This window comes from Gambusia affinis, linkage group LG13, assembly GCF_019740435.1.
Source record: "Gambusia affinis linkage group LG13, SWU_Gaff_1.0, whole genome shotgun sequence".
In the NCBI taxonomy this organism is placed as follows: domain Eukaryota; kingdom Metazoa; phylum Chordata; class Actinopteri; order Cyprinodontiformes; family Poeciliidae; genus Gambusia; species Gambusia affinis.
In genome coordinates this window covers 20,066,323-20,090,865 of record NC_057880.1, presented here as the reverse complement: position 1 = coordinate 20,090,865, position 24,543 = coordinate 20,066,323, and the positions used below count along the sequence as shown (strand labels likewise).

Below are 24,543 nucleotides of genomic sequence, written 5' to 3'. Positions count from 1 at the left end.
ATAATTAAAGTTTAATACAAAGCAAAAGATTTAAAACGTTCTTTTGTCAGTTGCGCGAATATTTATCAGTTATGTTAGTTGATTGCATAGTTTCCCACCGGAAGTACTTGTTTGCAACGCCGCTGATATTTGTCGTCATTCATCCTGGATCATCGAAACACAGGTAGTATTTGTATTTTATCGATATTTAGCTTATATATTAGGATGATGCTGTTGATGTCGTGTTTTATAGGATATCTGGAGTTGTGGTAGACTTCAGAAAACATATTAAAGCCCCGGTTAACGCCGTGTTATCGGAGTTCAGCTTGTTCCTCATAAGAATCAGCTAGCTAGCTGAGGTTGCTACAAACAGCTAAAGACTGTCAGCGGCTGTCAAAGCACAAAACAACCCAAAAAATAATGTGTTATTGCTTCTATGCTTAACGTTTATGAAACACGGACGCCATGTAAATGAAGCTGAGTGGCCGAGAAATACTAGACATTTTGAGCTCATTTAACCGGCTTATTTTATTTATAGCCTGTTCAGATCAGTTTATATGACGCCACATCAAGTAAATTTCAAGGTTTAACAAGACAAAGAATGTAGTTTAGGACATACATGAGCAAATTTAATTAAATTCAATCCAATTCATTACAACACGATGCAGTCGCATCAAGAATCATATGGAATAAAAAAAAACTAGTTATAATGCAGTTCAAAGCCTGGGGATCATATAAAACCAATTTGTAAAAAATCTTCAAAGGAAGCCCAGTAGATTGCATTGAATCACTTATTTCATAGAAGTCCCTCATCCTAAGCATGCATGTGGCAACAGAGGGGAGAAACCACTCCCTTTTAACAGGAACCCCCAGTAGAACCAGTTTCAAACTGAGCTGTTGCAAGCAGCTAGGTGTAGAAAAAGCCAGAAGCAGACATAGGAGAAAAAGAGAGAAGCTCTGGGTCAGGAGTTCTCCTTTTGCAAAAAGGAACACAGTGAGACTGCAGCAAAACATACAATATGGAAAAACATTGAATGTTGCAACGATGATGTGACATTATACTGGAGTGTTGACATGGACCAGTATGAGAACTACCACAGCTTTATGATATTACTGTATTTACACCAATGTCTCTAACTAAAAAAGTGAAAAAAATAATCTAATTGCTTTTGTTTAAAAAATGAAAAGCTGCAATTATTCCTAAAACACTGACCCAGTCGCACCCATTGATGCAGACCGGTTGGCAATTTGGTGCTAAAGACCTTTGCTAAGGGCAAATTGACCATTGTAAGAAGAAACAAATTACTTTCTGATTGCAAGACAACTACTCTACTCAATGTTCCACAGGCAACCCAGTTTTTACAATTATAATAATTTTATTTATAACATTTCTGGTTGTTTCAGTGTATTAATAATGTAGAATCAACACTTTCTGCATACATGATGCTCAAATTTTACTAACTGTAGTTTAAAACCAGTGTTATCTTACGAAGAGAGTTGACTGGCTTCCCTGCAGCATGATGCTGCCACTGCCATATTTTATTGTTCATCTTCACACTATGACCATCAATATTTGTTTTTGAACTGGAAAAAAGTGTTGTGTTGTAAAATATAGGAGCCCTCCTTTCACAGTAATAAGTGGGAGGAGAGCAGTACTGCTTTACGCTTTCCTCCATAAAACAGGAGAAAACTCCACTCACTCTGGGCTTTTCTCTGACATTTCCTTGAGATGACTTTAAACGCTTTCATCATTTTGGTGGTTTTGGAACATTAACTTGCTGTTTACCTTGGTATCACTAATGCCTTAATATGCAAGACTTAACAGGGTAGCAATTAACAGAGGCTGGAAGTTGCATAATGTGACTTTTTCATTTTGTTTCATTTTATTTTCTGATATTATAACTAAATTACCAAACAGGCAGAAAATTGGCATTTTATGCTGACAACGTACACTTTCTAGCAGACAAAGGTGGACAGTGTTGATCCTCACCATGGAGCTGGCTCACAGTCTGCTGCTCAATGAGGATGCTCTGGCTCAGATCACAGAAGCAAAGAGACCAGTCTTCATCTTCGAATGGCTTCGATTCCTGGATAAAGTGCTTGTGGCAGCAAATAAGGTGATTTTCCATTGTTAGTGTTGCTTCTTTTTAAGTAATTGCCTTTGCAGGCTTTCGGTGACTTTAATTATGTGCTTGAATGGCAGGTGGATGTGAAGGAGAAGCAGAAGAAGCTGGTGGAACAGTTAACAGGACTGATCAGCAGCGCCCCTGGACCACCAACTAGAAAACTGCTGGCTAAAAACCTTGCTACTCTCTACAGCATTGGCGATACCTTTACCGTGTTCCAGACTCTGGATAAATGCAATGAGATCATTAAAAGCAAGGATGACACACCTGCATACTTACCAACAAAACTGTAAGATACAGCATTTTGTAATATTTACAGTTTATTACTAGCTTCTTGATATTTACAAGGACCTCTTATTTTTTTTCATTACTGCTTTCAAAATTCAAGCACATACAGCTGACCCCTCTCAAAGGGTATTAGCAGTTAAGCCATGCATTAGTCTGCGGCATAATAATTTGTGTTTAAAAGGGAGGATTAAGTTAGAAGGAACAGGTGTTATGTTTTTCTTTCTCATTAATGGAAGATTAATCCTACATTAGGATTTAATAGTGCAGTTTATTTTAATCCTGTGTTTTATTTACATGAAGTTTATTTTCCACATTTAGCCCAATATCTCCACTAACTTTAATCTTTTGTATTAGGATTTTAAGTAATGGACATATCCAAAGCAGTGCAGCTTATAAAGTGGAAGAAAAATTTAACTAACCCTAACTCTGATAAGAAAGTTTGTCTTTATCATATTTTTTTTCCTAATTATTCTTATTCTTTGTAATGATTTTTGCTTGCGTATAGCAATGTTTTGGTTGGTATTTGTCTCACAGTGCTGCAGTGGCTTGTGTTGGAGCATTTTATGAAAAGATGGGCCGGATGTTGGGAAGCTCATTTCCAGACACCATTAATAATCTCCTGAAAGCTCTAAAGAGTGCAGAGGTAACTGAGATATTTTGTTTTTGACATAGCTTAGTTCTTTACTGGAGGGCCATTGTGTAATATCTGTATTATTTATTTTGATGAATTCTGTAGTCCCAAGGCAGAGGAGAGATCCTGCTCAGCCTGCAGAAGGTGCTGAGTGGACTAGGCGGAGCTGCAGCTTCATGTCACAGAGACATCTACAAGAACGCCCGCTCCCTGCTCACAGACAGATCCATGGCCGTCCGCTGTGCGGTAGCCAAGGTTAGTATCTGGAAAACACTTCAGAGAAGGAAATAAAAAAAATTTAATAGCTGTATTCTAACTGAATAGTTTAAAACCACAATTATATGAGAATTCATTCTAACATTAATTTAACATTTAAGTTCTCACTTCAAAAGCGGCCTCTACTAGAGAATTAATAGTGTAACGTGTTTAAAAGACCCAGTAATTTCTTGAAAGCTTTCATATTAACTGTACATTCTATAAACCAACATCACTCTTAATGTTGACATCTGGTCTTGTTTATCAACAAACTACTAAATGCTAAATACAGAAATGAGAGCTATTGGGATCTTTCCTCTTGGCATCTGTTAGACTATATAACAGCGGCCAACAAACTATAAAATACAAAACCTAAGCTGTACTATTTCACTTTATGGGCTATATTTGCGTACCTACAGTTACTACACAAATTTAAAATTTCTACAGTAACTTTCTTAGCCTCGACTCTTGTATAAGGCCATTTATTTACACAGAAATAAAATGCATTGATTTAAAAAGCTGAATGAACATTTCTGTGTTCTCAGTTTCAAACACCTTTCTTAAGATTAAATAAGCAAACTTTGAGTTTCCTTCTCTCTGTGGCAACTTTCAAATTGAATAGTGGTGTAAGTCGTAAGGGCTCTTAAGTATGTTGGTGTATTCACTGATCATAATTAAAATCAGATTAATGAGTTTCTGAATGGCTAGTCAAGCTGAAAACTTATCTATTTACAAAATCTCACATCTTTCTTTTTGCCCGATCAGTGCCTACTGGAGCTGCAGAATGAGGCGGTGTTCATGTGGACAACAGAACTGGAGAATGTGGCCACTTTGTGTTTTAAATCCTTGGAAGGCTCCAACTATGGTGTTCGAGTGGCAGTGGCCAAACTGCTAGGAACCGTCATGGCAACAGCGCTCATGCCCAAACAAGCTGCAGGTACCTGAGCTGGGTCAACAGTACTTTCTATACGTCCTACACAGACTCGTTGTTTCCAGCCTGGTTTTTGTGACTCCCAGTGATGCGTCAGAACGTGAAGCGGGCCACACTGGACGAGGTTCTGGAGTTGATGGCCACCGGGTTTCTACGGGGCGGATCTGGCTTCCTGAAGAGTGGAGGGGAGATGCTAAAGGGTGGGGTGTCGGTCAGCAGGGAGGTTCGAGTCGGGGTCACACAGGTAGGAGGGATTTTTGAGAGGGGAAAGAATTTACGATGGTTCCAATCCATCCGTCCATACATGCTCACTCATGGACGGACAAATTTTTCCAATTAAAGCCTAATTACTGCAGAACGGTCTTCCATAGATTAATAATAAATGTTTGTATTTATGCTTTTGAAAATAGCTAAAGCATAAGAAGGAAAAATTTACATGCAGATGTGAGAATCTGGTTTTTGTCCAACTTACCGGTCGTTCTCTTCTCTGTCCTCAGGCTTACGTTGTCTTTGTGACCACACTGGGTGGTCAGTGGCTGGAGCGCAATTTTGCCACATTTCTGTCCCACGTTCTGGACCTTGTGTCTCACCCGCGGGCCACCCAGACACACGTGGAAGCTGTGTACTCGCGGCGCTGTGTGTCCTTCATGCTGCGTGCCACCTTGGGGGGGTTACTGGGAGAAAAAGCTCAGATTGCCGCCGGCAAAGAAATCTGCCAAGCCATCAGCAAACAAATGAGGGCTGTGGGTAAGGAGGATGGGGGGGAAATATCACGGTTCAGAGCATTGCAGAGTAAGTACTCATCCATTGTTATCATATTTAATTCTTTCTGCATTCACTTTCCAGAATCAATGCATGTTTTGCTTTTGGGTGGACAGAGTTTGCCTTACATGCCTCTCCTTTTTCTAGTTTGGCTTTCTGTCTTTTCTTCTCTAGGGTGACCCTCCTCCTCCTTCTTTCCATCTTTTTTTAACCACAAGCAGCATCATAATGTCAATAGTACCATCCATCAGCTACACAGCTCATCTACTATTCATTCTTCCATTATTTTATAGTCATCATGGCTTTTTGTCTGCCAGTTTATGCTCTTGTATTGCTTTATAATCCCTAAGGAGCAAATAACATCTTCCAACTGTAAACATCTGGCTTAGATCAGCAAAAAAACTGCATGTGCCTCTAAATTTACAGCAAGGCATAATTAGGTTTGCAAGTACACCACCAGATAGTTTCCATTCTCCCTTACACAGCATCACATCAGCGTCTCTTTAAATCACCATTATCTCATTCAAAAGGATGATTCTTACTCTGATTTGCTGTGCAACCTCTTATAGGACATCATGCTGTTGTTAACACAACTTTAAAAAATTTACTTCACTGTTAGTTTTTCTCCAGATGTTATTCTGGGCTCTTTGTTGTTCACTTTACACTTGCAGCTCAAGCTTTTCCAGTCAGTTTGATCTGTGAAACGCCTTAAAACGAAAATTTAAAAAATGTTTGTGGCTAATTGGAAATAAAACAATGAGATCTGGAGCCTGGTGGATTTCTGCCACAGATCAAAAAGCAGCTTTAAATTTGATCCTTGAGACTATTTTTAATCTTTGTGTGATCTCTCCTGACTGTTGTCTGTCTGGAGCTCAGATGATTTCTAGATACTTAAAATGTATTTGATGGTACAACAACAGTTTTTATATATATTTCATATTTCTGTGATAGAAATCCTCAGAACTCCAAACTGTATCACAGTCAAGTTTATAATATTTGGACAATGACACCACAGTTGTTTTAATATACAAATAAAGCATGTTATAATAAAATGAAATGTATTTTAAAGATAACTGAATAATAATAAAGATTAAATGATCAAGCAATTGTAATATAAAGCAACAAAAGATAATAAAATATTAACAATATTCAATATCTCAATAAAATTCAATATTTTCTGCTCAACCAGAATCAAAAATGAGTGAAATCAAAACAATTTTAAAGTTATCCAGTACAACATGAACTGCAATCATATTCAATAAATTAGAAAATATGTTCATATTAGGCTTGTTTGTTAGATTAAGAGTATCTTTTGAAAATTACCGCCTTTTAAGTTTAAACATATTCTTCAGTAAACCAAGTTTTCTGTATTAAAGTATTTTTTATTGCTATGATGTAATATTCAAATCTTACATGAGATGTTAGTTGTAAATGAGCTTCATGACATCATTTTGTGTTTAATCTATATGATGTTTCTTCTAATTAAGTGAGTTACTGAAATATCTTTTCAATAATACTCTAATTTATTGAAAATGACTTTGTATACACAAACAGCTTACCAAAATGACTGGATAGTAATGGTACTTTATTATCAACACGCTAAGTTTACACTAGTGAAGATTGACTCACCTCAGCATGCTGAATGCTTGAATTGACTGATGTGGTTTTCTTGTGAGCACTTATAACCTGTTTGGAGATCATTTAACTTTCATCCAAGATAGTTACACCAATAAACAAAAAGATTATTGCTAGTAAAAAAAAAAAAACTTTCTCTACCTTTATTCTATATTGATAGAGTATCTATATAATACATCAGAATCTTAAGGTGTTGTTTATGTAACTGTTAGAATAATAACAAATATTAACAGTTAGACCAAGATAATAAGAGTTTTTATATACGCCGACTTTCTTGAAAAGATAAAATTATAAATACTTCTGGTAGATTTAGATTTATTATGTTTACATTTACTTTCCTCCTTTAAATCTGTATTTCTTACACCCTATATTGTTTATATGATTATTTTAAAATTGAGACAACATTCTGATTTATTTGGCACATTTTTTCAACTTAAATATTTTTATGTTGCTTGAATACATTTTAATCTTATTAACTTTAAATGCATCTGACAACAAAATGTGTCAGTGTCCAAATATTTCTGGGTTCAATGGTTCAGCCAAATGATTTAAGAGCCTAATTGATGAATGTGTGACAGCAGTGTGTAGTGGTCAGTTAACACTTTTAAGGAGTTTTTCTTTCCAGTTATGATATAATGATTATGATTATCTTTAATAAATCCAAAATTTTCAAATTGTTGTTGATTTTAAGCCACTACATCCATCAATGCTGCACACATTCTAAAGAAAATGATCTTTTTATGAATTTTTAACAGTTAAGAGTAAGCAACAAGCTTGAATTGCTTGTTTGTTTTTGTTTCCTTCTATGTTCCTTCAGAGGCAGTAGTGAACGACATCAGTGGGGAGAACAAGGCAGGGGCAGCGGACGTCTCTGCCAGTCAGCATGTCATGGTGTGCGCCCTGAAAGAGCTAGGCAGTTTAGTCCAGAGCTTGAGTGCCACGGCTTCTCCGCTCATCCAGGAGCCTTCGATTGGTAAAACACACACATCAACATGAAATACAACTTTTGTTCTGTAACTTCGGAGGGAGGATTTATGCAAAATATTTACATTCCAGGGCTTCTGGAAACTGTAACCTCGGTGCTACTGCACCCGAGCATGGCAGCGCGCCTGGCGGCTGCGTGGTGTCTGCGCTGTGTGACTGTGGCTCTGCCCTATCAGCTGTCTCCGCTGCTGGACCGCTGCGCTGAGAGAATCAACAACCTGAAGAGTTCTCCAGAGGCTGTGAGCGGCTACAGCTTCGCAATGGCCGCTCTACTGGGAGGAGTACACCAGTGTCCACTGGGTATTCCTCACTCCAAGGGCAAGGTGTGAAAAGTTTGATTTCTTTCACTTTTAACCGCCTCCAGTGTCTTTAAGTACAAAGCTAAATTATTGTTCGATCTGTAGCTAGTGGTGAGCATAGCCGAGGACCTCCTGCGTACTGCGGCTCAGAACAGCCGGCTGTCCCTGCAGCGCACGCAGGCTGGATGGCTCCTACTGGGGGCTCTCATGACTTTGGGTGAGTCTCATAAAAAAGCTTTGATCTGTTTGCCTTCAGTTTATCCTCCTAAACACCTCTGATCTGTGCTTAACTACATTTACAGGTTCCTCACTCGTCCGCTACCACCTTCCCAAAATGCTGCTGCTGTGGAGAAACGTGTTTCCACGCTCCCAGAAGGAGCTGGAGGCTGAAAAGGCCAAAGGAGACTCCTTCACCTGGCAGGTCACTCTGGAGGGCCGGGCCGGAGCGTTGTGTGGTAAAAACCTCTCCTCTGTAGACTTTCATCCTTCTCCGTTAACTCAGCTTTCTTTGGGTTTATTCACACCAGCCATGTTTAGTCCACTTTAATCCTGCTCCAGTGTGTTTGTGTGGAAAGTCTGGTTTGTTTGGGGAGATGTAAATATGCAATCAAACTCTGATGTGGACCAAAAAGAAAACTCTGGTCCACCTAAAAACCTCTGTGCGATTAACCTTCTCAGTTTGGTTGAAGTGAACTCTAATGTTCACATTCATATTTGGAAAACTGGAAGCAAACTGTAGCGCAGGGCATTCTGGGTAAATACAATGAAAACAAACACAAGAGTCTATTGATAGCAAGAGAAATAATGGCTTGTGGTGTTTTACCAGAGACAAAAGAGAAATCCTACAACTGCTAAAATATGACAGCACCCATTTTTGTTTATATTTTGTGACGAAGGAAGTTGCGCTCATGTTGCCTTCTTAAGAAGTTTCCGTGTAGTTTCTGTTAGTGGTTGTCAAACATTGCATTGTTTGACACAATGCAATGTGAAAGCGAACCAGCTGAAAATGTAACAAATGTTGCAATTTTGGTCCCCTTTCAGATCGAGTCTACAAGACTATTGGGTATTAAAACATCCTTATCTTTGACTTGTTTGTTTCTCTTTTCTGTAGCCATGCGCAGCTTTGTGGCACACTGTCCTGAGCTTCTCACTGAAGACGTAATCCGTAGACTCATGACTCCCATTGAATGTGCAATGACCATGATGTCACAGTGAGTGTAAAATTTCTTCACCATTTGAAGATTTCAAAAACAGAGACATGTGATGATAATTATTTGTTACTTTTCAGGGTCCCTGCCATCACCAAAGTCCATGGTGCTCACCTAAAAGCAAGTGCAGCAATGGTGAGACTCAGGTTGTATGACATCTTGGCCCTCCTGCCTCCTAAGACATATGAAGGTAAAACTGTTGCTTTTAAATAATTCTGTGCAAATGTTGCAGATGTGTTTTTTAAGGAGCTGTTTTAAAGTTTGTAATCTTTTTGCAGGCAGCTTCAATGCGCTTCTGAGGGAACTGGTGGCAGAGTTCACTTTGACCGACAACTCCGCCAACACCACCACCTCGCTGTTGCGCTCTTTGTGTCACTATGACGACAGTGTGCTCATGGGCTCCTGGCTACAGGAAACTGACCACAAGTCCATCGAGGATCAAGTTAGTTTAGATTACCTCTGACATTCCTCCAAAATCCCACATTTATTGACTTGGAAAAGTATGAATATGCTTTTTCTAGGGCTGGGCGATATAGCTTAAAAATAAAATCGCTGATTTTTTCATACCAAATTTGATTTCTGATTTTATTATATATATTTTTTCTTTTAATATATCTTTTTGCAATCCTGAAAAAAAAAAGATTACAAATAAAAGATATTTTCAAAAAGTATTTCTTGCGCATGCTGATTTTGCACTGAACTATGAAAACCCAACGAGTGTTTTGGTGTAAAAAGAAATCCAGATTTTCCTAAAATTAAACCTTCAAAAACTAAAATTTGATTAATTGATAAAATTTATTTATCGCCCAACCTTATCTTTTTATGCATATCATTTCACTAAACCCATCAACTTCAAGGGGTTTTATGCAAGTTGTGTTAATTTATTTGGAAAAACAATTATTGTGTTTTTTACAAATAAAAATTTGAATCGTGTGAGTTGCTGATACATTTATAATTTTTTAATCTGATGCCCCAAAATAAAATTCAGTGCAGTAACTTCCCTTTAAAAGTTACATACCGGTAATTAGCAAATATCATCTTTGTGCACCTGTTTTATTTAATTGTGTTACTAATGCAGTTGTTGTGCAACAGCCTCAGAAATGTGTCAGAGTATTAGTAAAGAAACTGCCTCATGATTGGACAAACAAAACCAGAATTGAGCTTTTTAGCCTACATGCAAAAAAAATGGTGAGATGAGGAGCTAAATAAAGAGCCAACTTGAAAAACTTTGTCCTAGTCAAAATCCAGAGGAAAATATGGATAAACATCTTGAGAAATTATGTTTAAAGACACTCACATTTCAATCAATTTAGCCATTTTACAATAAAAAAGAACAAAAAATGTGAGCCTTCAGGTGTGCCAAGCTCCTAGAGGAAATACTCCTAGGACTTACAAGTGGAAGAAGGTTGTTCTTCAAAGTCAGAAGGGCTAAAACCATACATGCCTACCACACTTTTCAGATTTTACTTGCATAAATTTTGAAAACCAAAGTTTTCTTTGCACTATAGAATATTGAGCCTGTAGTGTTGTTTTTGAATGCTATTGTAACTTTGTTTGTCTTTAGCTGCAGCCCAACAGCGCCTCTGGCAGCGGCGCTCTGGAGCATGACCCCTCGTCCATCTACCTGCGTGTTCCCGTCGGTGAGGCCATTCCTGGGCCTCTGCCTCTGGGCGTGTCCGTCATTGACGCTTCCGTTGCTCTGTTTGGCGTGGTTTTCCCTCACGTCTCCTTCAAACACAGGCGAGTAGTAAAGCTGTCGTATTATACATTTGTAAATTGGTTAAAATAGGAAAACTGTATGGAGGGCTCTTGGTGTCAACTCTCTTACTATTTAACTTTTTCCTGTTGTTTTTATTGTTTTTTTCAGGCTGCAGATGCTAGACCACTTTGCAGAGTGCATAAAGCAGGCCAAAGGAGTTCGACAGCAGGCAGTCCAGCTGAACATCTTTACTGCAGTGCTTAGTGCTCTCAAGGTAAGGAAACAGCCCATGTGTCCTCTTAAAATATGACCATTGACACTGCCGTTAAAATCTGGTACTGATTGAAGGGTTTGGCTGAGAACAAGAGCACTTTGGGCCCAGAGGAGGTGCGCAAGTCAGCTCTGGCCCTGGTGATGGGAGCTCTGGACAATCCTAATCCCATTTTGCGTTGTGCTGCTGGAGAGGCTTTGGGCAGGATGGCTCAGGTGGTGGGAGAGGCCACATTCATCGCCAGAATGGCACAGACCAGCTTTGACAAGTAAGATTATTGTGGAATTTTTCAATATTAAACAGGTATGCAAGAAATTAATCAACTAATGATTAATTGTTGATTAATGGTTAAAAAGATTCAAATTAGCTCAAACTGATAAACTAATAACATTCGCTTAAACCTTCTATCAGTGTTGTAGTGTGGTACCACTGGTCATCCTTAAGTGGAGCGAGTTGATACGGAAACAAAGATGGTGGGTCCATACCAGATCAGGAAAGAGAAACAATCCAAACATAGTCCGGTTTGGGATGCAAAATGCATTTTATGTGATTCTGTTATACAAATATACTTGACAAGCTCCTTAAGTTTTACCTTAATAGCACTCAGTTGAGCTGCATGGCAGAAGAATGTCAACCTCTCATTCAAAAATTACTGATGTGTTACAAAGGAGAGTTGGTGATGACAGAAAAGCAGAACTGAGAAAAGTTGTAATATGATGGAAAGAAACATGTTGAAGGTTGATCTTGAGTTCATGCATTTCATGCAGCACAGCTTTTACATTCCCTCAAGAGCAACCAGACGGTATGAACATCTCTGTTTGTGGGGAATTCTGAACATATCGCATATTTTCTATTTTTATTTTTCTACCTGAGATGCTCCTGTTTTTAAAATGTAATTTTTTTTTAGATTAACTATATTTATTTATGATTAACTCACTAATCAATAACTTGGCTAGAAATCAGTAATGAGAAAAAATCATTTTGTTCTTGTCTTTTTATTGTGACTGAAGGCTGAAGTCGGCTCGTGATGTGGTGTCAAGAACGGGCCATTCATTGGCTCTCGGCTGTCTTCATCGATACGTCGGAGGGATCGGCTCTGGGCAGCACTTGAAGACCAGTGTCAGCATCTTGTTGGCTCTCGCTCAGGATGGATCTTCTCATGAAGTTCAGGTATTACACAGGAGGAGAGGATTTTAAAAACAGCATATAAAATGTTTGTTTGTTTTCAAAAACAGAAATTTGGTTTGTTCCCTCTTCTTTCATCAGACCTGGTCTCTGCACTCTCTGGCTCTTATTGTGGATTCTAGCGGGCCAATGTACCGAGGTTACGTGGAGCCAACGCTCTCCTTGGTGCTCACGCTGCTCCTTACCGTGCCGCCTTCTCACACAGAGGTCCACCAGTGTTTGGGTCGCTGCTTGGGAGCTCTGATCACCACTGTTGGACCAGAATTACAAGGTAAGTCTGGTTAATTATGCTGTATTTCCTGTGTTAGAACAATTTTCTTTTACACTGCCAAAACACAACATCTTGCCAAGTGTTTTTGGTCTGGTTTCTACTGCAAATATCTTAGTCTACTTGTAATAAAACAAAACTAACATACAAGTAACTTTTCAGCAAGATATAAGAGCTTATTTTAAGTAATTTATTCCTTAATGTTGGTGAAAAAGTACTAGTTCCACTGGCAGTTTATTTCACTTAAAACAATACATTTTCCTCGTGTTATGCCAGTGCCAATGGAACAAGACATTTTTCCCATAAGTTATATAATATGGGAAAATGTGACAGCTTTAGATTATTTTACTAGTACTTTTTCATCAATATCAAGATGTAGGAACAAGCTCCAACATCTCATCTTACTGAAAAGGTAGTTTGGTCTTTTTTCAAGTGTACTAAGAAAGAAAACCACAAATACTTGGTAAGATTTTAGGGTTTTGCAGTGTATATTTTGGTCAAAAGATATATTTTGCCAGCAGGTGGCAGTAAAAAAACTTTTAAACATATGTAGACCAGTATCCTAAACTCACCTTTTAAAAATAAATAGCTTTTAATGGGTGTTTTTACTCACTTCTCTTTTATCTCCTTTATCTGGATAAACAATATTGTTAGATCAAGGACTGATGCAGTGAGAGTTTCTAAGGTCTGTTGAGTTGCAAAGAAAAGCTGATCCACTGTAGAGAAGATGAAGATTTGGGTCTATGTTAAGCCATGGTTTTAATTAAAAATGTGCTAGTTATCATAAAAAATAAAAAATGTAACATAAGTAAATGTGGCTGATTTAAGTGTTTGTTGAATGATTATGGTGCAATTTGCCCCTTTCTGCTCTTTGTACCCTCCTATTATGTCCTTGTGTTTCCAATTCTTCCACTTGGTGCCTTTAAATCCATACCCACAGGCTTTTGCCATTGTATATTAGTTTATTGTATATTATATTGTTCTGTGTAGTTTAATTTTTTCATTAGAAATAGCCATAAAAATGATCAAACTACCGTATATATAATTTAATTGCATAAACTTCTCTTAAAAACTATATAAAACGTAACAGACTATTACCTCTGATTACAATAATCCAGAAAACCTCAATGTGATTCTCTTTTGGTTGTTATTTATTTGAGTCATAAAAATATATTTTTTTTCCAACATTAGCAAATGTGCAGAAGACACAGAATTACTCTCAGTTAATAAAAGAGGTTCACAACGCCCCCAGGTGGGATCAAACTGACCCACTCAGGTATTCATCAATAACAAATGAACTAATCCAGGGAACATTGATTGAACTAAGACATAAAGATTTTTATTAGTCCTTCTGCCATCATCTCCAGTTGTCTGCGTCATCTGATTGTTAAAAACAGCTTCCTTCTGGTTTTCTAATTAATTTGTTTCTCCAGGAAATGGAGCAACTGTTTCCACCATCCGCTCGTCCTGCCTGGTCGGTTGTGCCATCATGCAGGATCACTCTGACTCCCTGGTCCAGGCAGCTGCCATCTCTTGTTTGCAGCAGCTGCACATGTTCGCTCCTCGACACGTGAACCTGTCCAGCCTGGTTCCCTGCCTCTGTGTAAGACACACATTTCACATCGCAAAAGAGTACAGACTGCGCTGATTTATGTTGGGATTTCTGACTGTGCTCTGGGATTTCTGCAGGTGCACTTGTGCAGCTCTCACTTATTACTGCGTCGTGCTGCCGTAGCATGCCTTAGACAGCTCGCACAGCGGGAGGCCGCAGAGGTGTGCGAGTACGCCATGAGTCTGGCAAAGAAAGCAGGAGATGGCAAGGACAATACAACCATCAGTGAGTTGGATAAGGCCAATCTAATGGAAAAACACAAAATCTTACCAAGTACTTTGCTATAGTTTCTAGTGCAAATATCTTACTACATTTGAAATAAGACACAACTAAGCTACAAGTAACTTTTCAGTAAGATGTAGGAGCTCATTTTAAATCAATATGTCCTTTTTATTGATAACGTATTAGTTCCGCTGGCAGACTATTACACTTATAATATTGATGAGTTATTGAGTTAAACAAGGTCCTTTCTTGCTGAAAAGCTATTTCAAAGTTAGTTTTGTCTTATTTCTGGTTCACTAAGATATTTGCACTAGAGAGTAGACCAGAAATACTTGGTAAGATTTTGTGTTTTTGCAGTGTTCTGTTAGGTAATATTGGCTCACTGAGATGCTAGCTCTTATGGTGTTATCCTGGTGTGTGGTTCAGATCTAAATATAACAGAAACCGGGTTGGAAGGTGTTCTGTTTGGCATGCTGGATCGAGAGACGGACAGAAAGTTGTGTTCTGACATCCATGACACACTGGGGCACATGCTGTCATCTCTTGCTGTGGAGAAGCTTTCTCATTGGCTCAAACTCTGCAAAGATGTCCTCGCGGCAACAACGGGCAAGTTCCCAGATTAATAAAAAAAAACCTAATGTGTGTCTTTAGAATCATTGTTTCATAAAAACCTCCTTCTCCTCTTTCAGACGTGGGGGGAGCCATGGCATTTGAGGTGGAAAAGGATGAGGAGGCCTCTGAGAAAAAAGACGAGATGGATGACGACACCATGTTCACAGGCCTGGGTGATGATGACAAGTCCAAGCCCTCCGTGGCGCCGCGCTGGGTGACGCGGGTGTTTGCCGCCGACTGCTTGTGCCGCATCATCCTGCTATGTGAGAATGCAGATAAGGCGCACTTTGACCTGGCAACTGCTCGCTCTGCTCAAGCAAAAAATCCCAAAGGTACCATTTTACCACCCTGCTGATTTATACCACCAGTTTTTTGTGGTGGTTTTGCCTGAGTATCTACAGTAAAATGTATTGCCTCTGGGGAGATCTAGGTTGTGGAAAATAGCTTATCCATGTTTGTTTTGAAAAAAGACTGAACATGGCAGGAGATGAGTAAGCAGAACTGGGAGAGTTTTTCCACTGTAATAGAAGGAGGAGCCTGTATTTATGTTAGCTACTCTAAAACAAGCAAGATTCATAGATAATGGATGGATAAAGACTTGGAAAGTTATTCATACCCTATATTTTGCTTATGTTTTGCCTTGTTACAGTTACTAATGTCTTTGTATTTTGGTGAGACAGACCAAACCAAAGGGATGCATAATTGTGAACTAGAAGAAAAAATATGTATAACTTTAAAACAATCTAAAAAATATGGCATGCATTTGTATGAAAATACTTTGTAGAATCATCTTTCCTTACTACTACAGCTGTGAGTCTTTTGGTTGATGTCTCACTTTAAATATCTTGACACACTCTAGGGTCTTTAGGGTGCTATAAGGTGAAAGCACAGATATGACAACATTAGCAAATGTATTACAACTAGTATTGCAACTGGACAAACTAGTTGTAATGCTAAATTCTTGTAAAGCACATGAACGCAGAAATAACAGTAGATAGATTCCTGCTCTCTTCTGGCATCACAGACAGGAGAGAAAGGACATCTGCTGCCTCAGAGGCACTCAGATAATTAATTTAAGTAATTTATTTTATTTTTTTAGATTGTTACCTACATGTTCCAGGAAAGTCTGCTCTACAAAGAGGATATCTCAGGATGGTTTCCCTACTGCATGATTGATTTGATTAAATCAAGACTGCACCTGGCTGTTTCATGCGCAGAATACAAATGCACACCACTCTTAGATTTTTATTTGTAAACCATCTACTATTTTCCTTCCAGCTAATAATGAGTGAATTGCTCTAATAAAACCCATTAAAATTTGTAGTTTAAATTTGAGAATATGTGTAAAATTTTAAATTTTTGCAAGCCGCTGTAATTGTATGAAAAATGCACCTCTGTTGGAGAAAACATTATTTTTCTGTCTTAAAATCAATATTTGGTATTTTCTTGTCCATTCAGGAGATCTATTGGTGCTCCATCTGTCTGACCTGATCCGTATGGCCTTCATGGCAGCCACTGACCACAGCAACCAGCTGAGGATGGCTGGTCTGCAGGCCCTGGAAGACATAATTAAAAAGTTTGCGTCCGTACCAGAGCCTGAGTTTCCAGGGCATGTTATTTTGGAGCAGTACCAAGCCAATGTGAGTTAGAAATCTATCCAGAAGTTCTTTGTTAGTGAAGTTACAGAAAAAAGGGAAATGAGAAAAAAGTGACTTTGTATGCAAATTATGTGCACTTAGGTTGGCGCTGCCCTCAGACCTGCTTTTTCTCCTGATACACCGTCTGATATAACAGCGAAGGCATGCCAGGTGAGACACAATAGTTATTCTTTGTATTCATTTTTAATACTTTGCGCTGTAAGCACACCCTAAAAGGGAGACTTTTAGAGATCTATTTGACCCCAGTGTTTGTCTACAGGTATGCAGTACGTGGATTGGTAGTGGTGTAGTCAGCGACCTCAATGACCTGCGGCGAGTCCACAATCTGCTGGTCTCCTCGCTGGACAAGGTGCAGTCTGGGAAGAGCTCCTCCAGTCAGCTGTACAGTGAGAGTGCCACCACCATGGAGAAGCTGGCCGTGCTAAAGGCTTGGGCCGAGGTGAGCTTCAAAATGACAGAATGTCTCATTTTTCCATGACCTGGGTGCAGATGTGCTTCCTCCAGACAGCCTCATTACCTTAGTGCAGCCGGAGCTGCCTTCACTGAGCCGACTCTGGCTGGCCATGCTGCGAGACTATGCGCTGCTCACTCTGCCTGCTGAGTTCTCAAGTCAGCTCCCACCTGATGGTACACAACTGATTATTTACCAGAAAAATGTATCTGAAATGTTCAATGTTATACATAAACTGGTGAGATTTTGTTTTATTAGCTAATAATTAGGTTTTATTGTTCCATTGAAACTTGTGTTTATTTAATTTTAAGATTTTTCTAACCAGATTTCTATAATAGGTGGATGTCAAGAACCTTGAAATATTGTCAACTTTGCATTTTGATTAAATTTTTTTGTTCTTATATTTTTGATAATTTGATTATGACCGACTTTTATTTAGTGATACAAATTTTTAGCCAAGTCCCCAGTTAGGCTTGTCAGTGTAAAATATTTCTCTACAAAAGAGAAACCTCCATTTATGTACAAAAGATTAAAAAAAAACATATTACTATCACAGCTGGACAAAATGCACTAACTGTGTTGGTTTTGTGATAAATTTAGTTGTCCAAACAAATAATTTCCAATGGATGTGTGTATCTTCATAGGCGGTGCGTTTTATACCCCAGAGACAATAGATACAGCGAGACTCCACTACCGCAGCTCTTGGGCCCCTGTGCTGCATGCTGTGGCCCTCTGGTTGAATAGCAACGGGTTTGAAATTAATGATAACCAACAGGATCTCTCATCGACTCCTTCCAAAGTTCCCAATGCTCTTCAGGGAAGCCCTTCCTCAGCAAAGATGCTGGAGGAGTCGGTTAAAGACAGAATGCATCTTATGCTGGGTAAGAAGTCACTTCCAGCTGTATTCTTCTGTTTTTCACATTCAGCTTGAAGATGTTAGGAAAAAAAGTGAACAGAATTCTGAACTGTTAGTAGAAGATGTCCATGTTCTGCCACTCAGGTGTCAGCATAGAGTTCCTGTGCTTCCCGCGGCCCGAGGAGCCCATTGAACACGTGATGTCCTGCTTGCAGGCTCTGTCGACTCTGCTAGAAACTCCTTGTGCTAAGACACATATGGCAGAGGACCAGGTACGGAAAAATTATATATATTAATGTGTTGAAATAAAATCAGAGGCGTTCCATATAGTCTATTAAGCTAAGGCATAATATTTTTATTTGACTAAAATTAACTTTTTTTTTTCTTCTTCTTATATTCAAAATAACATTTTTTGGAGTTTATAAATACATATATGAGACCACAAACGTCTCTGTATTTTGCAGGGATTTTAAATAGACCAAAACTGAGTAGTTCTTAATTGTGAGGTGGAAGGAAAATGGGAAAATTGACAGTAAAGTTTTCAGAAATAAAAATCTGAAAAAATGTGGCATGCATTTATGTCAACAAACCCACATGAGAAAAGACATTTAAAAATCACCTTTCACCACACCTGCAGGTGCAAGTATTTTGGGGTTTGTACAAGTATAGGGTAGAGTCTGTACTTGTTTGCAACATAACTTGAATGGGGAGAATATATCGTCATCAATCAAAATCAACTTCAATGGCCAAGTTTTTGGAAAATGGCAACGGCTTTTGACTTGTGCCACGTCTTCTTAGTATAAAGATGGGCCTTGACTTTGACATATGCTCCAGATTCTCCAGCTTTACTGTTGTTGGCCTGGATTCTATTTTGGGTATCACAGGCTGAATACAAATGGATGGTTTTAGTAGCTCTTTATGAAGCTGAGTGGAAGGAGTAAGGGAGATGAAGTAATTTACTTTTTTTGCATTTCACACGGCATTTTTGATGAACCGTTCCCTCACCTCTAATGTAGCTGCTGGCAGTGGAGCTCCTGAATGTGCTGCACAGACTGCTGCTGACGCGGGATCCTCCTGCGGTCCAGCTTCAGGTCACAGCGGTGGTGCAGGAGACCATCAGAGCTGCAGTGGACCACCTACAACAACAAAGGGCCAACAGAGGTCAGGAATACTGTGCTAGAGCCACCCAAGTATTTCTGGGATTTCATTTAGGTAACTGTATTTTTTTATTTTTTGGTCAGGCAAAGAAGATGAAGGTGAAAAAGATTCTCTGACCGACCTAGGAGAAGGCGGGGACACAGGAGAGCTCGTACCTGGCAAGTCTCTGGTTTACGCAGCTATGGAGCTGCTTGTGTTCATCCTGGTGCGCCACATACCACAGCTTAATTCCCGAGTGAAGGAGTCACCCAGCCATGCCCCTTTGAGGCCTCAGAGACTACCAGACGAAAGCGCACGACTGGTGGCAAACACGGTCTCCATCCTGGCAGAGTTGCCTTTGCTGTGCTCTCCTGCTGGTGAGACCTGAAGACAACAGGCACAAATGCATCCAGGAAGTTCATTCTAACTTATTGGTATTTTTTCCCTGACAGGAGCAACAACCATTCTTCCTACAGTGCTTTTCCTAATCACTGGGGTCCTAAAGGAAACTGCAATTAAAGCTGCTGACAACTCTGTGCCTGTACCTGTATCAGCCGCTCTGCAGGGCATTAAGACCATCATCACCTCACCGTTGGCCCGGAAGGAGAGCATTCAGACTCAGTGGACCACCCTGGTCAGGAGCAGCCTGGCATCTGTGCTTGAATACTCTCATCCAGGTAAAGCAAACACATAAATGTACTAGGTATGCAAGTTATTTATTGAGTTAATCTAAAGTTGATTGATCTTATCAACTAACAACTAACTGTTTGCTCATAAAGAGGCATGTACTTAAAAACCAAATTTTTTCTCTTGTATCAAGAGTGCTGACTGTCTTTGTGTGACAAAAAAGGCAAAATTTTTCAGAATAAACTGAATTTTCAAAAAGCCTTTACATTTTAGCATTATTTTGTGTCAGCTATATTAAATATATACTATTATAAAATTACGGTTTTCATATTTATTAAATATAACAAAACAGGAACATATTAGGTTGCTCAATAGAAACATTAAAGATGAGAACAAATATGTGAAACACTTACAGAGAGCTATTCATACAGAAGTACCCTCTGTGGTTTCTCTTGAAGGAATGTTAAAACTTCACTCCATGAATTGCAGCTTAACTCACAACAGCCCTCAAAATCAACCTTGCTTATTGGGATCATGTTACAATTTTTCTCTGTTATGCTCTCCATTTCTAGCACCTCATTCATTTTTAAATGAGAAGTTGACACTGTTCTGTTTGACTGCTATTTAGGTAATAACTTAAGGAGTTTATTACCTAAAAACTATTCAAAACAGAACCACATAAAGTACAATTTGCTTTCCACACTTGACTCTGTTTGGACCATTTCTTTTTTTTGTTCTGGAAAAAAGAAATGGCCCCGCCAGCTTTATTTCTGCATTAACTGGCTAAGGGATGACCAGCAGCTTCCTCTGCTGTATAGCAGCCAAAGTACAACACTAACAGGTCTAAGCAGATATTATTAGTTGATCAGCTGGAGCTAATTTTAATCCAATACAGCATTAATCAACAATTAATTGTAAGTTGATTAATTGTTTGCATTCCTAAAATGTAAGTTTTCTGACCATGAGACAACATAAACTCTAATTATTGTGAAAATTTTACCTTGTGGTTTTATCTTTATAGATGAGTCCAGACCTGACATGGATGAAGTCAGTATGTTGACAGCAATAACTCTCTTCCTGCTGTCAGCCAGTAGTGAGCTGGTGGGAGTGATCGTCCTGCAGAAAGGCTGCATGGACCGCTTCCGAAATGCCCTCAACTCTAGTGATCCCTGGGTAAGCAACGAAAAGCACATAAACTATGTCTTGCATTTTGTCACAGTACAAACACAAATTTGAGCTTTTAAGGGAGTTATAAATAAAAATAAAAATCTAGAAAGTAGGGAGGATGTATTGAAAAGTGCATTTGAGATCTTCGAATCTTAGAACACTGTTTTATTACCTAACCTTGTTTTAAACTTTTCCATAACTTCATTCTTGACATGCTTTCTGTGCTCAATGGAAAGGCTGGTGGTTTGCATGTTCTTAACTAAATATTTGACCCTGTACAGGACAGCTGTCTTTAAATTAAATTACACACAGGTGGACTCTATTTACTTGATACTTGACTTCTGAAGAAATTTAGTTCCACTTTATTAGATTAAATGACTAAAGGAGAATAAATGAAAAAATATATATCACACTTTTTGGATTTTTATTTGTAAAAAAAATCATGTTCCTTCTGTTCTCCAATTATTCACACTTTTGTTTTTGTCTGTCATGTAAAGTTACAATAAAACACATAAATTGTGTCTCTATTGTAGCAAAACATGAATTTTTGGAAGGAATCATACTAGTTATTGGTGAAAAAAATTTACTTTGGTTGCCACAGGTTCAGGCCCGGTGCTACCAGCTGCTTTTGTCAGTGTTTCAACACTCCAACCGAGCTTTGTCCACTCCTTACATCCACGCCCTAGCTCCACTCATGGTGGAGAAGCTAAAGGCGGTGGAACGCAGTCGGCCAGGAACTGCTGCTGAGCTGCAGGCTGTGCAGGAGGGAATCAGGGTCCTAGAGAATCTGGTCAGCATGGGCGAAGAGAAGAACAGTGAGTATATCTTTACTTAATGGACCTCTCAAGTACCCTATGTAGCATATACATATTTTTTTATGAAATCATTTAGCCTAAGCTACAGTATGTCTGCCACAGAGTTAAGCCCAGTGCTTCTGACTGTGTGCTCTTGTGCATTAGCGCATTAGAAGCATTAGATTAAATTTAGAATCAAAGCACCGGTTCACTGTCAGTTTTATTATTGATTTTGATATAACAATCATCATTCATTTTCTTCCAGCTATTTAAATGGCTTTTTGGAGGCCTAATAATTCAAAAACTCACCAATTTTTTTACAGTGCTCAGTCATGCGTAAAATTGACATAATTTACATTTTGCAAAAGTTGCAAGAGAAATATCTCAACAGTGACACCTGACAACTTCGAAAATACTTTTCACATTTATCCTACAGAGCTATGAAATATGGTACAATTGTAGAACTTCCCAAGGCCCACAGAAAACTTTTGTGCTTTGCTTGTTCTATTCTGCCATATTGAATAGAAATTGCAGTTTTGACTTATTTTGACCCTGTTTTAGCTCCGTTTTAGGTCTTTATAGTCTCTGCATTGATCAAATTCGTCTTAGGATTTTGATCTGTCATCTTGAAATTGATGAGTTTGCTCATAAGGCACAGAGGATGTAAAGTAAAAAAAAAAATCCTGAGTTTTTGTGCATGTTGAAGGGGGTGTTGCCGACCTCAAACTTACACCACACATCAAAAAATAAACATTTTTATTGCTCCTAGAAGGAAAATCACAGAGGCACAAAACATGTTTTGATTGGTCCTTAGTATGTCATTAACAAAACTCAATAGCCAAATGCTGACATAATCCAAGCTCCACCCCCTGACAGCCTGAAATTTGATATATAAATATAGTGTTTCAAGACCTGCAATAAGTCTTCTGGAGTCATAGTCCAAACTCCACAGGAAGTCGGCCATTTTGGTCCAAAGTTGCCATTTTGTACCTTTAGATGCAAGTCTGAACAAACAGCTTTTGATTTACAGATTTCAAAATGGACTGTTACAGTCTTTAGATGTTGGAGATCAAACGCTATTCAAAGCTTTTTGCTGTATCAAAGCATGGGAACATGGTCAAGGCTCAAAATCTTCGTCATAAAAGACAAAGTTGTTGTAACTACCACACACAAGCTGGGAGCTGTACCAAATTTTCTGTCACATCACAGACCGGCACTCAACACATTCACATGGTCATTTACTGACATCACTTCAGCCCCACACCTGATAACAGGAAGTGTCCTCCTTTTACATACTCACGTTTCAATTTGTCACTGATGACAATGAGCAAGTTAATGTTGAATCAGACCCAGAACAGTGAGTGTGGGAAATTTTAAACAATGGTTTGTTTAAACAATAAGGAGACAAGTCACCATGCCCATATCTGCCATCAGAGCATATCATGACACATGGTAAGACGAGTTGAAAAAAAATCTGAATACCTGAAAAATATAAACATTTTCAAACCAAAAATAATCATCAATGAACACAGAATACATACTTGGGCCAACGTGATAGTCTAAGGTTACGTAAATGGGTTTTCTTAAAGTCTTGATTTTAAGTCATCTGTGCTTATTGTTAATGTTTGATGCATTTGTCTGCTTGTTTAACAGGAGTGCAGCTGTTGGCTCTTCTTGTTCCTACTCTCATCTCTTACCTTTTGGATGAGAATGCGATCTCCTCCGCACCTCAAGTCTCTAAAAACCTGCACGATTTTGCCCTTCAGAACTTAATGCGAATTGGGCCTCTGTATCCAGCTGCCTTCAAGACCGTAATCGGTGCAGCACCTGAGCTTAAAACGCGTCTTGAGTCTGCTATTCGAGCTAATCAGGCGAGCAGCAAAGCCAAAGACGCTGCAAGGCAAACTCAGCCAACTGTGCAAGCTGCACCGACTATTAAACTCAAGACGAGCTTCTTCTGAACACATCAAGATGTACTCTACCCTCTCAAAAGAGCTTATGCTGTCTGTCTTTTTATTTTCCCTGATGACAATGTACTGCTTACCGTATCTGTTATTCATTAAAATTTGTTAAATGTATTATTTATTCTTCATCTCAACTTTGTATTAAACTATCCTTAGTCAAATGGTAATTTGTAAATAGCATCAAAGAAACTTTTGAATGTTCACTTCAGAAAGCTTGTTTTAACATCTCAAGTTTTTATTTGATGAATGTATCACATCCAGACTTGACTTTTTCCCCTGTGATTAATATCATTTAAAGGCTTAGGTTCAGCCATAGTGTTTCTTCACCATTTGATAGTTATGTTTTCTCACAAATGTGATTTTATGTATTTGATAAATTTGTGCAGTATGTCACATTCAGGTCTGCTGATTTCCATCAGTTATGTTTTAGTTTTTAGTTTTTACTCTTAGTTGTGGAACCCAGGAAACGATAGAATAAAATGAGAAGATATATGTATATATATCACTTTATTGAGCCAGATTTGAGATTTTACAAAATTTCTTCAAATGCTGTATTTCTTTAGCTAATAATAGGTATGGGGATATTTTGACATTTAATGTTTTTGTTTCAGATTGCATTAACTGTTTTCCCCATGAAGGAATTTTAACCCTCTTTATTATTTACTACTAGTTATTATGTAAACATTAATTGCTTACTTTATCATTTTTGGGAAGTTTGAATAAAGTTTCTTTCACTCATTTCTGTTTCTTAAATTTGGTCGATTTCACATTATTATAGCTATTATTATTATTATTTATTATGAAAAGCTAGAAAATAATTAACTGAATTGTAAAGAAATGTAATAAAAAATATACTAGAGTAAGGAGGAAGAATGAAGAGGCTCGTAATCCATGATAGTTAAAGTCAAGCATGACGTTTCCA

At 38.4% G+C, this 24,543-nt stretch overlaps 1 protein-coding gene across 1 annotated transcript; it reads left to right on the top strand.

Annotated features, from left to right (window-relative positions):
* Nucleotides 1-91: 91 nt before the first annotated feature.
* LOC122842152 (HEAT repeat-containing protein 5B-like) lies at nucleotides 92-24,346 on the top strand. The gene is given in 36 exon segments (XM_044135767.1): nucleotides 92-163; nucleotides 1,943-2,096; nucleotides 2,183-2,394; nucleotides 2,928-3,036; nucleotides 3,130-3,279; nucleotides 4,045-4,216; nucleotides 4,297-4,454; nucleotides 4,708-5,002; nucleotides 7,425-7,580; nucleotides 7,664-7,914; nucleotides 7,996-8,107; nucleotides 8,193-8,345; nucleotides 9,002-9,101; nucleotides 9,179-9,288; nucleotides 9,377-9,540; nucleotides 10,663-10,838; nucleotides 10,966-11,071; nucleotides 11,146-11,336; nucleotides 12,079-12,238; nucleotides 12,335-12,524; nucleotides 13,955-14,124; nucleotides 14,211-14,358; nucleotides 14,782-14,961; nucleotides 15,045-15,299; nucleotides 16,426-16,607; nucleotides 16,707-16,775; nucleotides 16,885-17,099; nucleotides 17,101-17,252; nucleotides 17,721-17,957; nucleotides 18,077-18,204; nucleotides 18,949-19,093; nucleotides 19,174-19,446; nucleotides 19,522-19,746; nucleotides 20,718-20,869; nucleotides 21,465-21,678; nucleotides 23,311-24,346. Coding segments are annotated over 35 exon segments (6,144 nt in total). The 5' UTR covers nucleotides 92-163; nucleotides 1,943-1,970; the 3' UTR covers nucleotides 23,619-24,346.
* The last annotated feature ends 197 nt before the right edge of the window (nucleotides 24,347-24,543 follow it).